Source organism: Labrus bergylta, chromosome 13, assembly GCF_963930695.1.
Source record: "Labrus bergylta chromosome 13, fLabBer1.1, whole genome shotgun sequence".
Taxonomy (NCBI): Eukaryota; Metazoa; Chordata; class Actinopteri; order Labriformes; family Labridae; genus Labrus; species Labrus bergylta.
In genome coordinates, this window is record NC_089207.1 from 10,947,764 (window position 1) to 10,960,221 (window position 12,458).

The 12,458-nt window shown below is 41.9% G+C and overlaps 1 protein-coding gene and 1 long non-coding RNA gene across 3 annotated transcripts in view; one reads left to right on the forward strand and one right to left on the reverse strand.

Annotated features, from left to right (window-relative positions):
* LOC109982647 (uncharacterized) lies at positions 1–8,747 on the forward strand. Its single transcript, XR_003808542.2, has 4 exons — positions 1–146; positions 1,258–1,350; positions 2,298–6,246; positions 7,748–8,747. It is a non-coding gene; the product is annotated as an uncharacterized lncRNA (long non-coding RNA).
* The window catches only part of LOC109982646 (contactin-associated protein-like 5), a 25,727-nt gene continuing 19,287 nt past the window's right edge, over positions 6,019–12,458 (reverse strand). The window contains exons 16-24 of one of the 2 annotated variants that reach the window (XM_020631964.3): positions 11,495–11,665; positions 10,886–11,104; positions 10,439–10,678; positions 9,745–9,975; positions 9,226–9,359; positions 8,460–8,547; positions 7,729–7,944; positions 7,268–7,342; positions 6,019–6,215 (exon numbers count right to left, since the gene is read on the reverse strand). In XM_020631964.3, coding sequence (XP_020487620.2) covers positions 6,019–6,215; positions 7,268–7,342; positions 7,729–7,944; positions 8,460–8,547; positions 9,226–9,359; positions 9,745–9,975; positions 10,439–10,678; positions 10,886–11,104; positions 11,495–11,665 — 1,571 coding nt within the window. Of the gene's footprint in view, positions 6,216–7,267; positions 7,343–7,728; positions 7,945–8,459; positions 8,548–9,225; positions 9,360–9,744; positions 9,976–10,438; positions 10,679–10,885; positions 11,105–11,494; positions 11,666–12,458 lie in introns of those variants that run through there. The other variant, XR_010667616.1, reaches the window with a different exon arrangement.

The following is a 12,458-nucleotide window of genomic DNA, read 5'->3' on the forward strand; positions in this document are numbered from 1 at the left end:
TCTAACTTGTTTGACTTGTTGAAGAAGAGCTCGGCTGACAGCAGAGGACAACTGAACGCTCACACAGACAGATACACTGAGACTAAAGACTTCTGAATCTACAGAAGTACAGAGCGAGAGAAACATGGTGTGACTGATCATCAACGGTGAGTCCTCTCTATCTGATCAGTAACCTCTGAATACAAACTGTCTGTTTCAATCATAGACTGTAAAAATAATCTTTCAATCTGCTTTTATCAAAGTGTTTCACTGAAAATACTAAGATCCTGTTGATCGGTATGAAAGGAAAACAACACTTGTATTTCCTGTTAAAAGAACAGCTTCTGTTGCTTTTTAAAGAGTCAGAATCACAGCTGTTAAACCGGTTAGTCATGTGAAACAGAGACTGTCACAGTGACTCAGCACTTTTTTTGTCAGGAAGTACATGACTGACTGATGTGGTAGTCACAAAGAAACAGAAATATTACAAACTTCAAACATAGTTAATGTATTTACAATAAATAACTAAGCTCTCCTAACCCCTGTGTTTGTCTGTTTGAGAAAACGTGTTATTTCAGAGCAGATTTAACATGTTATCCGAGTTTGAGCTCAACTGTTTAAAACCCCATGATGTTGCAGTGCAGCTTAAAACAAAGAGTGCTATGAAACTGAAAATTGACCAAAATACCCAGAGATTCATGTTTCTAACATTGAATGATACATTTAAATAGAGAAAGACAGGCTGGTCTAAGTAATGAGGCAAATTGTAAATAAATTCTCTGAGCGTGAAGTTTCATTATTTTTGACTTCCTGCACCCAGCCTAACAGAACTCAACAACAGGGCCTTCACACACTTTGTAACCTTAATAGAACAGGACATCACTAAACATCCACCTCACCCCACTTCCCTCAGGACAGAGGTACAGAGCACTGAGGTGCAGAAGGGCCCCCCTTGGGAAAAGCCTAATCCCTACCTGAGCAAAAAGGCATCGCTGAACAGGCCAGAGTGGGAACTCTTGATTGTTGTTTGACTGCACATATAATGTCACTCTGACAGAAAGCCTGCACAGTGTGTTCACACAGGTGATTTTTCTTTAACATAAACTGAAAGACTTAAAGGTCAGATCAATAATTACCAAGATTATCAGATGGCAGAGTGGAGGGAGGTGAGAGTGAACTCACATGTCATACTGAGACACAGAGCTGTAAAGTTGAGATTCAGTCAGTGCTGCAGATATGTAGACATTTGCTCTTCTGACAGTTTGTTGCTGTTCTCAGCCTGCAGGTTCGTGGCGAGGAAGATCCGCGCTTCGGTGAAAGGAGAGGCACAGCCGGAGAAAACCAGCACCACAACATGTAGAGCGACCAAAGGTGATCAATGAGTCCTGCTGAGGCGGTTGTTTGACGCATCAAAGACCTTAAAGAGTTAAATGTTGCATACTGTGATCGACAGTGGTATGTAGTATGACTGCCAGGCGATGGTTATCTTGCAGGATGCCCGGCTAGGCTAAGCTGGTTTCTGGTGCAGGAATGAGGAAGTAAACAACAGTCAAGCTGAAAGCAAAATTCGCTAAGGTGTAGCATCCACTTAAAGTCTGAAAAAAGATGACAAGTGATTCATTTAGAGTTTTATGATTTTAAGAATTTAAGATTTAAGATTTATTTTTAGATTGGTCTGATTGTGATTATTTCCCTGTTATGATGGCCGTTGCTGTCAGTCATTTCCATCTCTGACCTATGTGTACAACAGTATGTGAGGGAGACTGATCTGATGCAGACTGTGATGTTTTTCTCAATGGTCTCCTCCTCCCAGAGTTCCCAGGGGAAGACTGGGAGGAGGAGACCATTGAGTTTTTTTTATTTTATCAACGAAGAAATCATTCCCCTTGACGATCTGTTTTTCCTGAATCAGTACGACATCCTGTGGGTTGCGCTTTTGTTTGCATACTGCATTTTGGCCAAATCAGTACTTTCTTTCTACTAGTATAGTAGCAATTTGGAACACAGGTGAGACTAATTGACAGAGGTGAAAACAATCACAGTGGAGGGAAAGCACACCAAGGGATGAAACAAAACTAGACGAGACATACTTGGGAGAACTACAAAATAAAACAGGAAACACTAAAGACTGGACTCAGGAATTACTTTACTATTACTAATAATGTGTGATAAATTCGACATAATTAAACAAGAACTCATGACATCCTTCTCCAGATTACTTTAGAGGTGTATTTAAAAAATAAAAGCGCAGGACATGCAATCAAATACAAATAAACTGAGGGATGTGATCTGACTGTCGGTGTGTTTTTTTTCTGCAGCTCAAAGGGGCGTCAGGATGAGCTCTGATCATCCCGCCTTGATTCAACCAGAATCCTCTGTTGCTCGGCAGAGAGACGACTGTGGATCCTGAAAGTAAACTGACAGCCGGATGTTCACTGCGAGGAGGAATACACACACACACACACACTACACACACGGTAACACACATGCACATCTACAGCTCACAACCTTCACAGACTCCTCCATTATAAATTAATTTCCACTCATAATTTATTAGATTACTTACCTCAGTAGTAAATGTTTCATACTTCAGACATCAGAACTTCCCCTCTGCAGATTTTTTTCTGCATTCACGCTCCATCCCCAGTACCATTATCACACACACACACACACACACACACACACACACACACACACACCTCATGTCCTCCTCCCATCATCCAGCTGTCAGGTTTCTCATCCTTCCTGTGTGAATTGCAGTGATCAGTCTGATCAGCAGAGAGAATGAAGGTCTGATCACCAAGTCCTCCTCAGAGGAATCGATCAGACTGGATCAACATGAAGACTCTGCTGAAGAAGCTGCACTCACTCATTCATCTAAATCAACCAATCAATCTTTATTTGTATAGTGCGTCATGATTTTCTATCTTTGCTCTTAGTCAGATGATCAAACTCATCTCTGCCAAGTTTTCTGGGTCAGTATTAAAACCTCTAAACTAGTGCAGCGGTGACATTTAATTAAGATGTATCAGGTAGATAGAGTTGACCTGACTGCAGCCAGATGATCCTCATGCTGCATACAGGACTGGGATGTTAGCTGACAGGATAAAATAACTTGTTTGTTTTCATAGGTTCATTGTACATATGTTTCATTAATTGCACATAGGTTCTCTATTCTTATTCCTGCACAGGTTATGCACATTTTCTTGGCACAGGTCCAATTTTTAAATTGTATGGGGTAAATTTTGTTCTATTGCAGGTTTCCTTAAACCTTTGTTCGGGTTAATAAATATGGGAGGGGGGACAGTGGCTGTGTTAGATGGGACAAATATCTCATGTCATGTGTGTGGATGCTTGGAATTTCCCTCAGAGTTAATGAAGTATCCATCCATCCCTTCCTCCATCCATCCATCCATCCATCCATCTGCTGGATGTCAACATGTTTGTAAGGCTGCAAACCAAAAAGATACATACAAAAGATGGATGCACCTAAAAATTCAGCCGGATATCCTCTTCATGAACAGATAATGATGATTCCTGCCGTCATACTTTTGTTCATTTCACTCTTTATGTTGTTAACGTGTTTGTATCTGTAAAACCAGGTAACAACAAACAGATACGAATATATTAGCTTTTATTATTAAATTATGCATTTTAACGATAGTCCCCTGACAAAACTGCAGTTGTACAAATAATACAGAAGAAGAATAATTACATGACATGGTGCAATGTTTGTACATATAGACATTTGTGTAAAAACAAACGTTTTCCCTTTATTCAAATAAATAAAAAAAACTTATAGACAAGTTAAGTAAAGTTACCACGTGCCTTTTACTTAAAGCAACATTATGTAGGATTTGAGAGACACGGCGCCCCCCTGCAGTATGGGAGGGCACATCACACCCTCATGTAGACATAAAAGCCAGTTTGAGATTTAGAAGGCAAAATGACAGGATTTCACCTCTCTGACAAACTTTTAGACTTGGCAGATTAATTAATATTGAATGAGAGAACATTGGATTAAAACAGGGAAAATTTATTTTTAATGTCATAGGGGACTTTAAGTCTGTCATTCAGGAAGCCGTGCTAACTCAAGTTGCAAAGTCCATCTGAACAATGGATCAGAATTAAAGAGGCTCCAATCTGCCTTTATCAAGTCACTGTTCCATCAAACTGACTGTAAAGCTGTTATTTAACACTAACAGCTACATATTGTTGCTTTAATCAGCCTGTGTAACTACAAACCGGGTAACTTCACGATTAATTAGTTGTCCTGGTAGGTTTCTCTTTGAACCATTGCAAACAGTGCAGAGAAAACCACTTAGTGAAATAAAAAAGGTTTCTAATGATCATAAATGGCAAAGCTATGTGGTAAAGCTACTGTTAAAGTTGCCATCTTTCTCCATTTGTTTGGATTGATAGATCACTGATGAATATCTGCATTTGAAGGGTGAAAATCATTAAAAAAAAAGTAAAGTATAGAAAAACAAACTGAAGGAAAGATTAGGCACTGGTACAGGAGGCAGTATTGTATCACCTATCTACAGAAAACAGCAGTGAATGATCTCAGGCCTACACTTGACCTCCACACATCATAAATATATTCTACTGAAATGCAGCAATAATCAGCATTTGAAGTCAGTAAGAAAAGGTTGTGCACATTTTGGAAGTGCAACAGGCTCAGTTCTATTTCCTTTCACCAATACGCTGGATGAAACTCACAGCGGCTATATTTCTGACAGATTCCCACATAGTTTACAGACAAAACCAGAAAGATTGCAGTGCTTTCTTTACTGTCCACACAGAAGAAGACACACAATCTGTGGAGCTGCTGCTTTCTGTTTGTGAGGAAACCATCCACACTGTCAGCCCCACAAAGGAGAGGTATGTCAGAGAGAGAGTACTCCTTTGTGTACTCAGACTCAGAACAGAATCGAGTCACATTTTGTAATCCTTGGTCTAATAGTCCTGCATCTAGTTTTATCTGAGTCCTTTGTCTAATCAGATGTTAAACTCGTTCTTTCTGGATGTATGTAGTACTCCATTTTCTAGTTGTACATTGAAGTACTTGATCTGGTCAGAGGATGTAGTCCTTTGTCGATTAAGATTCTGTATTCCATTATTATGTAGGGTGTTGTAGTTCTTTGTCCCATAGGATGTGTAGTCCTTTGTCTTGAGGATGCTGTAATTCTTTGTTTTAAGGATGTTGTAGTTCCTTGTCCCATGGGATTTTGTAGTTCCTTGTCAAATGATGTTGTAGTCCTTCGTACCCTACGATGTTGTAGTCCTTTGTTCTGTAGGATGTTGCAGTCCTTAGTTCCCTACGATGTTGTAGTCCTTTGTCCTGTAGATGTTGCAGTCCTAGTCCCCTAAGATGTTGTAGTCCTTTGTCCCCTACGATGTTGTAGTCCTTTCTCCTGTAGATGTAGCGGTCCTTTGTCCTGTAGGATGTTGTAGTCCTTTGTCATGTATATGTTGCAGTCCTTTGTCCCCTACAATATTGTAGTAGTCCTTTGTCCCCTAGGAATATCTAGCTGGAGGTTCTACTTCTTTGTTTAGTCTTATGTGATAGGCCTTCTCCGTGTAAGATGCTGTACTCATTCTTGTCGTCAGATGTTCTACTTGTTACGACTAGCTCGATGGGGTACTCTTTTGTCAACTCATTATTACTTCTTTGTCTAGACTGAAACAATTGTCCTTCATCTACTCTGATGCAGTGCTTTTTCCATTCCGTAGGATGTTGTTCCTTGTCTAGTCAGAAGTTTTAACCAGTCTGATTTTTTGGATTATGTACCCCTTTGTTCTAGTCGGACATTGTAGTTTGTCATCTTGTTAGATTTCATACTCCTTTGACTAGTCATGAAGGAGTAGTCAGGTTTTTAATCCTTACTCTTGTGGGATATTTTACTTTCATCTTGTTGGTTGTTGCTCTCTTTTGTGGGGTAGTACCTTGTACTCCTTGGTCAAGTTGGGTTTTGTAATCCCTTTTCTTATTAGATCAGGTACCCTTTTGTCTTGTAGATGTAGTACTCCATGTATTCAGATGTAGTACTCCTTCACATTGTCCCTGACAGCGTTGTGGAGGTGAAGCTCCGTCCTGATGGGGGTCTCCATGCTGTGATGGTGCTCCTTCTCCTGCATGCTGTCATTGTTCTTCTGAACCTGTCTCAGGTACAGGAGACGGGTCACCACAGCCAGGATACAAACAGTGATGAACACCGCTGCTGTCACCACACCTGAGAAGTAGCAAACACGTACACATTAAAGGTGCCATTTCAGATACAAGCAGATGCATTCTTGGTGGTTAAACTTAATAATGTAAAACTTGTTCACTGTTTCCTTTATACTTTTTTCTGAACCCCTTTTTGTATTAGAAAGCTTGAAAGAGAAAGTTTGGAGATGGAGTACCTTGAGAGGACACTTTGAGCAGCAGAACAACTTTTTGACTTCTCACATCAATCTCTTCAAAGAATAGCGACCCAAGGCTGGTCAACCTAGCAAGCACCTTTAGGTCAGGGTTTTAAATGATGAGGATGATCAAACTGATCTGTTTTTTTTCTTCAAGTAGACAAAGAAGAAACTCACATATACCAGTACCTGTCACATCTGTCTCTAGAAATCCGGATGGGAATTGTGTTGTTTTTACATGTTAGGTCAAAGAAAAATATTAGGGTTACACAACCCTGGATGATCCTGAGCACTATCTTTCAAAACATGCACGGTTGTCTCAGAGTAGTTGCTCAAAGCCCTGAAGAAGGACCTGAAGGTCATGATGTCCTCAGATCACATTATTACACAGTGAGTGGAATGATATTAGTGATATTAGTTCAGTAGTAAGCACAGCCCCAACAGGACAAGGTGTAGGAGGACCGTTGATACGCTTGATTCTTCCTTGGTTTGGTTGGATGGTACTGTCAATTTTTTTCACTGAGCAGTCTCTTTAACTTAGCCTGACCAAAAGTCCACCTTTGATCAATTTGAACTGTATAAAAAGTATACACAAAAAAAACTAATATAGAGATAAGACTAAAATCGTTTCCAAAATGGAGAACTTCTTTTGCATGGACCGGGGGGCTGTCCATCTTTGGGAAAGCGGTTTCACCACCATTTTGCAACAAGAGACAAAGGGACTAAGTACCCAGCTACTGAACTGGAGTATCTTTCTAGAAAATGAGCCAAGAAACTTGTCACTTGTCTTCTGTCCTGATAGTTAAGATAAAGGTAGATAAAGTGACTCTGGTTTAGTAACCAAACTCAGAATCAATAAGCCAAAAAGAAAGATACAGACCTGCTATAACAGCCACATCATTTTGTGTATCCTCGCTCTGCTGCTTCTTTTCTTTGTCCACAGCTGCAGAATCATCTTAGGAGCAAAAGAGAGAAACTCATTCCCTTTGTATAAAAGTAAAAAGTTATCATTGTGTAATTCATTATATAAGCTCCCTGCTGTTGAAAATGAGACATGCATGAGTGTGTCAGATCTGTGTGAATCAAACTAATGTCACAATCACACTTTAACATTACAATACTGTATATCAAATGTGTAAATTTCTAAAGACAGTGACCGACCATGTGTTACATCTCAGATTATGACTGACCGTGTGTGTTACCCCTCAGATTATGACTGACCGTGTGTGTTACCCCTCGAGTTGTGACTTTCAGTGTGTGTTACCCCTCAGACTGTGACTGACTGTGTGTAATCCCTTAGGTTGTGACTGACGGTGTGTTACCCCTCACACTGTGACTGACCTTGTGTGTTACCCCTCAGGTTGTGGGATGTTATGGAGTTTGCCAATGTCCCACAGTTCGATTGGACTAATGAGCCTCTAATCGTGACCAATGAGCTGCCTCGATTCTGCAGTGCCGCTTTCAGAGGAGCCACGTGATTGAACTGGACCGAAGATAGACAGCCGACGAAACCCTCGGAACCTGCACGCACCACCTCTTCATGGAAACTCTCTCTCCCTGTTCAGATAGACAGAGAGAAAGTCAGGAAGATAAACTGATAGAAAGATTAACAAAGAGGCTGATGTCAAAGATGTCATTAAACAACAGTTATCCATACAGTCTCTGTAAGATGCACTTCTTGTGAGGTTTTCCTGGTCCTCTAAAAGACCACACTGAACGCACAAAACACTGTTCATATTTTGTGCTGTAGAAAAATATGTACTGAACCGTATAATGATTCTACCTAAGGATCTAGAGGCCCAGTTTGTTCCACTAATATTCAAAAACAGTGCTACTTTCTGTCACTGTCACTCTGATCTAATAGGTTTGATTGTCACATGTCTTCTTGTTACCTGATATCAAAAAAAAAAGTTTTGAATCTTTACCAAAACACCAACATTTGTTGAGGACAATTTCAATTCCAACGCAGTTGATCTTGACAAGTGGATGATATTTTACAATACTACGCCTGATTATTTGGAAGTACAGACACTTTCTGTTCAGGGAGATTTGAACTCGGTGAGAGCACTTACTGATGACTTTTCCCAGGGTAAGCGACCTGAGAAAGATCAGCTCTGCTTCAGACGACAGAAAGAACTTTCTGTGGATGTCCTGATCAACCTGATGGAGAGGATTCAGAGAAAAACAAGAATTCTGAACTTAAACAGCACTTTATCATAAACCATCAGTCCACAATCCAACCTTCAGACCTTTACATGCTGACTCTAATTCTCTGATTTGGAAAGATAAAAACATCACTCAGTACATTTACATGATGTTGAAGAAGGTTATATGTTCATAAAATAAATGTAAACATGTTACTCTGACTGAAATTGTTGAATTTCTCAAAGTTCGACTAGATACTGTGTTATGGGGTCGATTTACTCTTGCATGTATACACCTCAATCTGACCGAAACTAGACGAGGCGCTCTGAGCCAGGTTGAACAGCATACATTTGAGGAAGAAGCTCGAGCAGAATACAAGACGAAGGAATCAATATGGACAGTTTTAGAGAGAGAAACAGACGAGGAGAGACAGGACATGTGTCAGCTGAAAGTAGAGCTACGAAGCTGTCCATGTTTTCACCGTTTGTGTTTGGTATGTGACATAATAGGTCAACAGAAAGAAGGTCTAATAGTAACTAGCTGAAAAGGGGCATATCACCACCTACAATAGAGGAGTCAAAAATACTTCTGTCAACAAGTGGATTCTCACTCTGAACTTATATAGGGGGACTAGGACAGTAGAATGGTTAAATGGACTGATTGAGCTGATGGCTCCACTTAACTGTATCTCACCTGTACGTACAGGTCTCTGCCCTCACGCTGGATTCTGATTCGATGGAGTTGTCCGTCTGCCAGACTGCTCAGGACCGGACTGAACACATCCGGGTTCCTGGGAGTCTGCAGGTGGTACCAAATCTGAAGACTACCTGGACAGAAAATCACACAAACAGCGTGAAACACCTCAACATCCTCACCTTCTGACTCTGGGAAACTTCAAGTTTGGGATGTTCAGTATTTCTTGAGACACTGTCTTTGATTAAAATCAATAAAGAAAAATGAACAAGGGACCTATTGTCTATTGTCTATGTGTTATCTCTGCAGTTCTTGCAGAATAAAAACTAAATCTCTTGACAGCAACAGATTTTGCAGCCGCAACGAGACGGAGACACAGACTCACAGAACAGACAAAGTGGGCTACCCACAATGAACCCTTCAGATTAATCAGGAAATGTCTTCATTTGAACAGAGAGTGTTTTGAGAGTTCCCTTTGACCTCTGTGTCAGTGTGCTGTGAAACATCTGGGGTGTGTACCGTTTGTGGTGAGGATTACGGCGATGTACTGCTGGCTGAAGGTGCTGATGGTCAGCAGGTGGGCGGGGCTATGTGAGGTGATGAAGCTTAAGGCTACGTCCTCTCTCGTTCCGCTGCTGCTGCTCTCCCTGGAGACGCCGGACGTCTGGAAGCTTCTGTTCTGCATCACAGAGAACGGCTCCTGAAAGGTGAAGGTCAAAGAGGACTCTCGGTGCAACCTCACCGACACCTCTGAATACACACACACAAAGAATACACATACGATTACATATCATTCCACTCTCCAAATAGCCCCCCAAAAAATGTAAATTACATGACTGAGGGCATGATTTAAAAAAAGGAAATTGCGGCAGTTAAACTTGCACAGAGACGAGCAAATGTCGTCTCTGTGCACCGGTGGTGTTTGTGCGTATTTCAATGATCATTATGCATTCATTTGGAAGTAAACTGCCCCCTTTCTATGTAAATCAGCCTCATTGCGAGAATTGTCTGATCAACAAACAGTGCCTGAGCACAGTTAGAGTGAAAAAATTACCATCTGCTAAGAGTTGGTGGTAACTGCGCCCCAGTATTTTTGACCTTAGTATTATAAATAGGTTGAATCAGTCCTGGCTGTCAGCGTCTCCACACTTCATCCACATGTACGGAGACTGTCTGGAGCAGTTATTGCAGTTGAACCCATACTCGCTCTCACCTTCTCTACAGGTGGGTCCTCTGAACGCAGAGGTGGAGCAGTCGCAGGTGTAGCCGTTGCTCATCTCGATGCACCTCCCTCTGTTGTGGCAGAGGCTGCTGGAGCCACTGCAGTAACCCGGACAACCAGAACTCGCCCCCACCACTGTTCTCGCCTTCTCCTCCAGGTCAAACATCACGCCGTTGATGTTCAGAGTCCGCATGCAGCCGAGGAAGCCTCTGAGCCTGGATGCTGATCCACCTGAGACAAAAACACACCCGACAGAGAGAGTGTGGAATGACGTGCAGGAAAGAAACCACAGGTGGGACTGAACATGGGCCGACCACCTGAAAACAATAATTATTGACTAAATTAAGTTATTAATTTACTGTCTATTCTAGATGGTTATTAGAAAGTTTTACCCACAACTCTGTCAAACTCTGTCCTGATGCTTAGACTCTGTCGTACCTACAACCAGCTGTCCGTTGAGACGAAGGCGTCGGTGTCCGTCAGCCGGAGCCTCCAGCAGGCGGAGGGGCAGCTGGTCGACCTGCAGCCACACCTCCTTCACATTACGCTCCGCCCTCACCTGGTGCCACTGCCGGTCGTTCAGAGGGAGGGGGGAGGTGACCGCAACGACCACGGGACCGTCTCCAACATCCAAAGAGAAAGTTACCACTGAGGGAGCTGAGACACACACAAACACACACATTCACTCATTTTTATGATCTTCTGTACCTTCAGATCTCTACAGTGAAACATTTGATCCCAAACCTCCTGAGAAAAGCTTCTGTGATTTGTAAAATATAACAGGGACATCAGGTAAACTGATCCCACAAGTCCCACAAACTGCAATCCCTCTCGTGTCCACTAGAGGCTGCCTCCTGCAGTGAGTCAGTCCTCATAGAGCCCCATGATAAAATGTCCAACTTTACATCAGAAATAAATGTTTACAGCCTGGCAAAAAAGTGTTATGAAAATTTACTTCTGAACATGTGCAGTGATGAAATGATGCTCTGCTGTGGGTTTCTGGGATATTATGTCGTTAGGACATGTGTCAGAGAATCCATGACTCACAGCTGAGCTCCAGTCTGATGAAGTCCTTGTGTCCCAGGTTCTCCAGAAAGACCCCTGAAGGAGCACTGGTCTTAAAGAAGAAGGAGAAGTCCGAGGAGAGCTCTGCCTGAAGCTGGGGGAACAGGAGCGACGAGGACTCCTGGAAGAAGGACACTGCGTTCCAGATCCACCCTGAGAGGAGAGAAAGGACACGTACAGGAGCTGAAAACCTGCAGGGCGGTTGACAGCAGAGAAACCAGACAGACCAATCCTTACATTATTTGTTGTAGTAATGAGATGGATGGTCCGTGTCTTCTAAGTTTTATGTCCTTGCTGTTTGCGAGGCAGTACGTCGGCCCCTTACACACATTAAACACCTGACAAAGTATTCAATGTCCTGGACATGACTATAAACTATAAATGGCAATCGATTTGTAAACCTTGAGTTTTTCTTTACTATAGGCAGTGGGTTTCTCACAAAGGAAAACAAAGATGTCCGTCCGCTGTAACTTTGTCTGTTTAGTTTGATCGTTGAACCACTGTCACTGAGCCGAGTAAAGCTAAGGAAGCCTCCGCCTGTTGTTAAGGGTTAGCTTGTTACTAAGAGACAACTAGTCTTCTACTGACCTCAAGCTACCGCTAGCTAACTTTCTGTTAAATGTTAGGCTCCACCACATCATCACTGTGTACTAACACAAAAATGGTCCTTCCTCCATTGAGTCCTTGGGTAGTCATCCAAACTCCCCTCCCACTATAACGCCCATGGTTAAGGGTTTATAATCAGGCAGACTTTAGGATAGGAGAGACTAAGGATAGGCCTATTTAAAGCCCATTTTTAGATAATAATAATTGGTTTGTTTGTACAGGGATGAGAGCGAGCCGGTTCTGTGTTTTGGATGAAGAGAAGCAGTGAATTCTCTCAGGCATGAGAAAAAGAACAGGACATGATGTTGAAGTTAAATATGATGATTTAAATGAGCTGTGT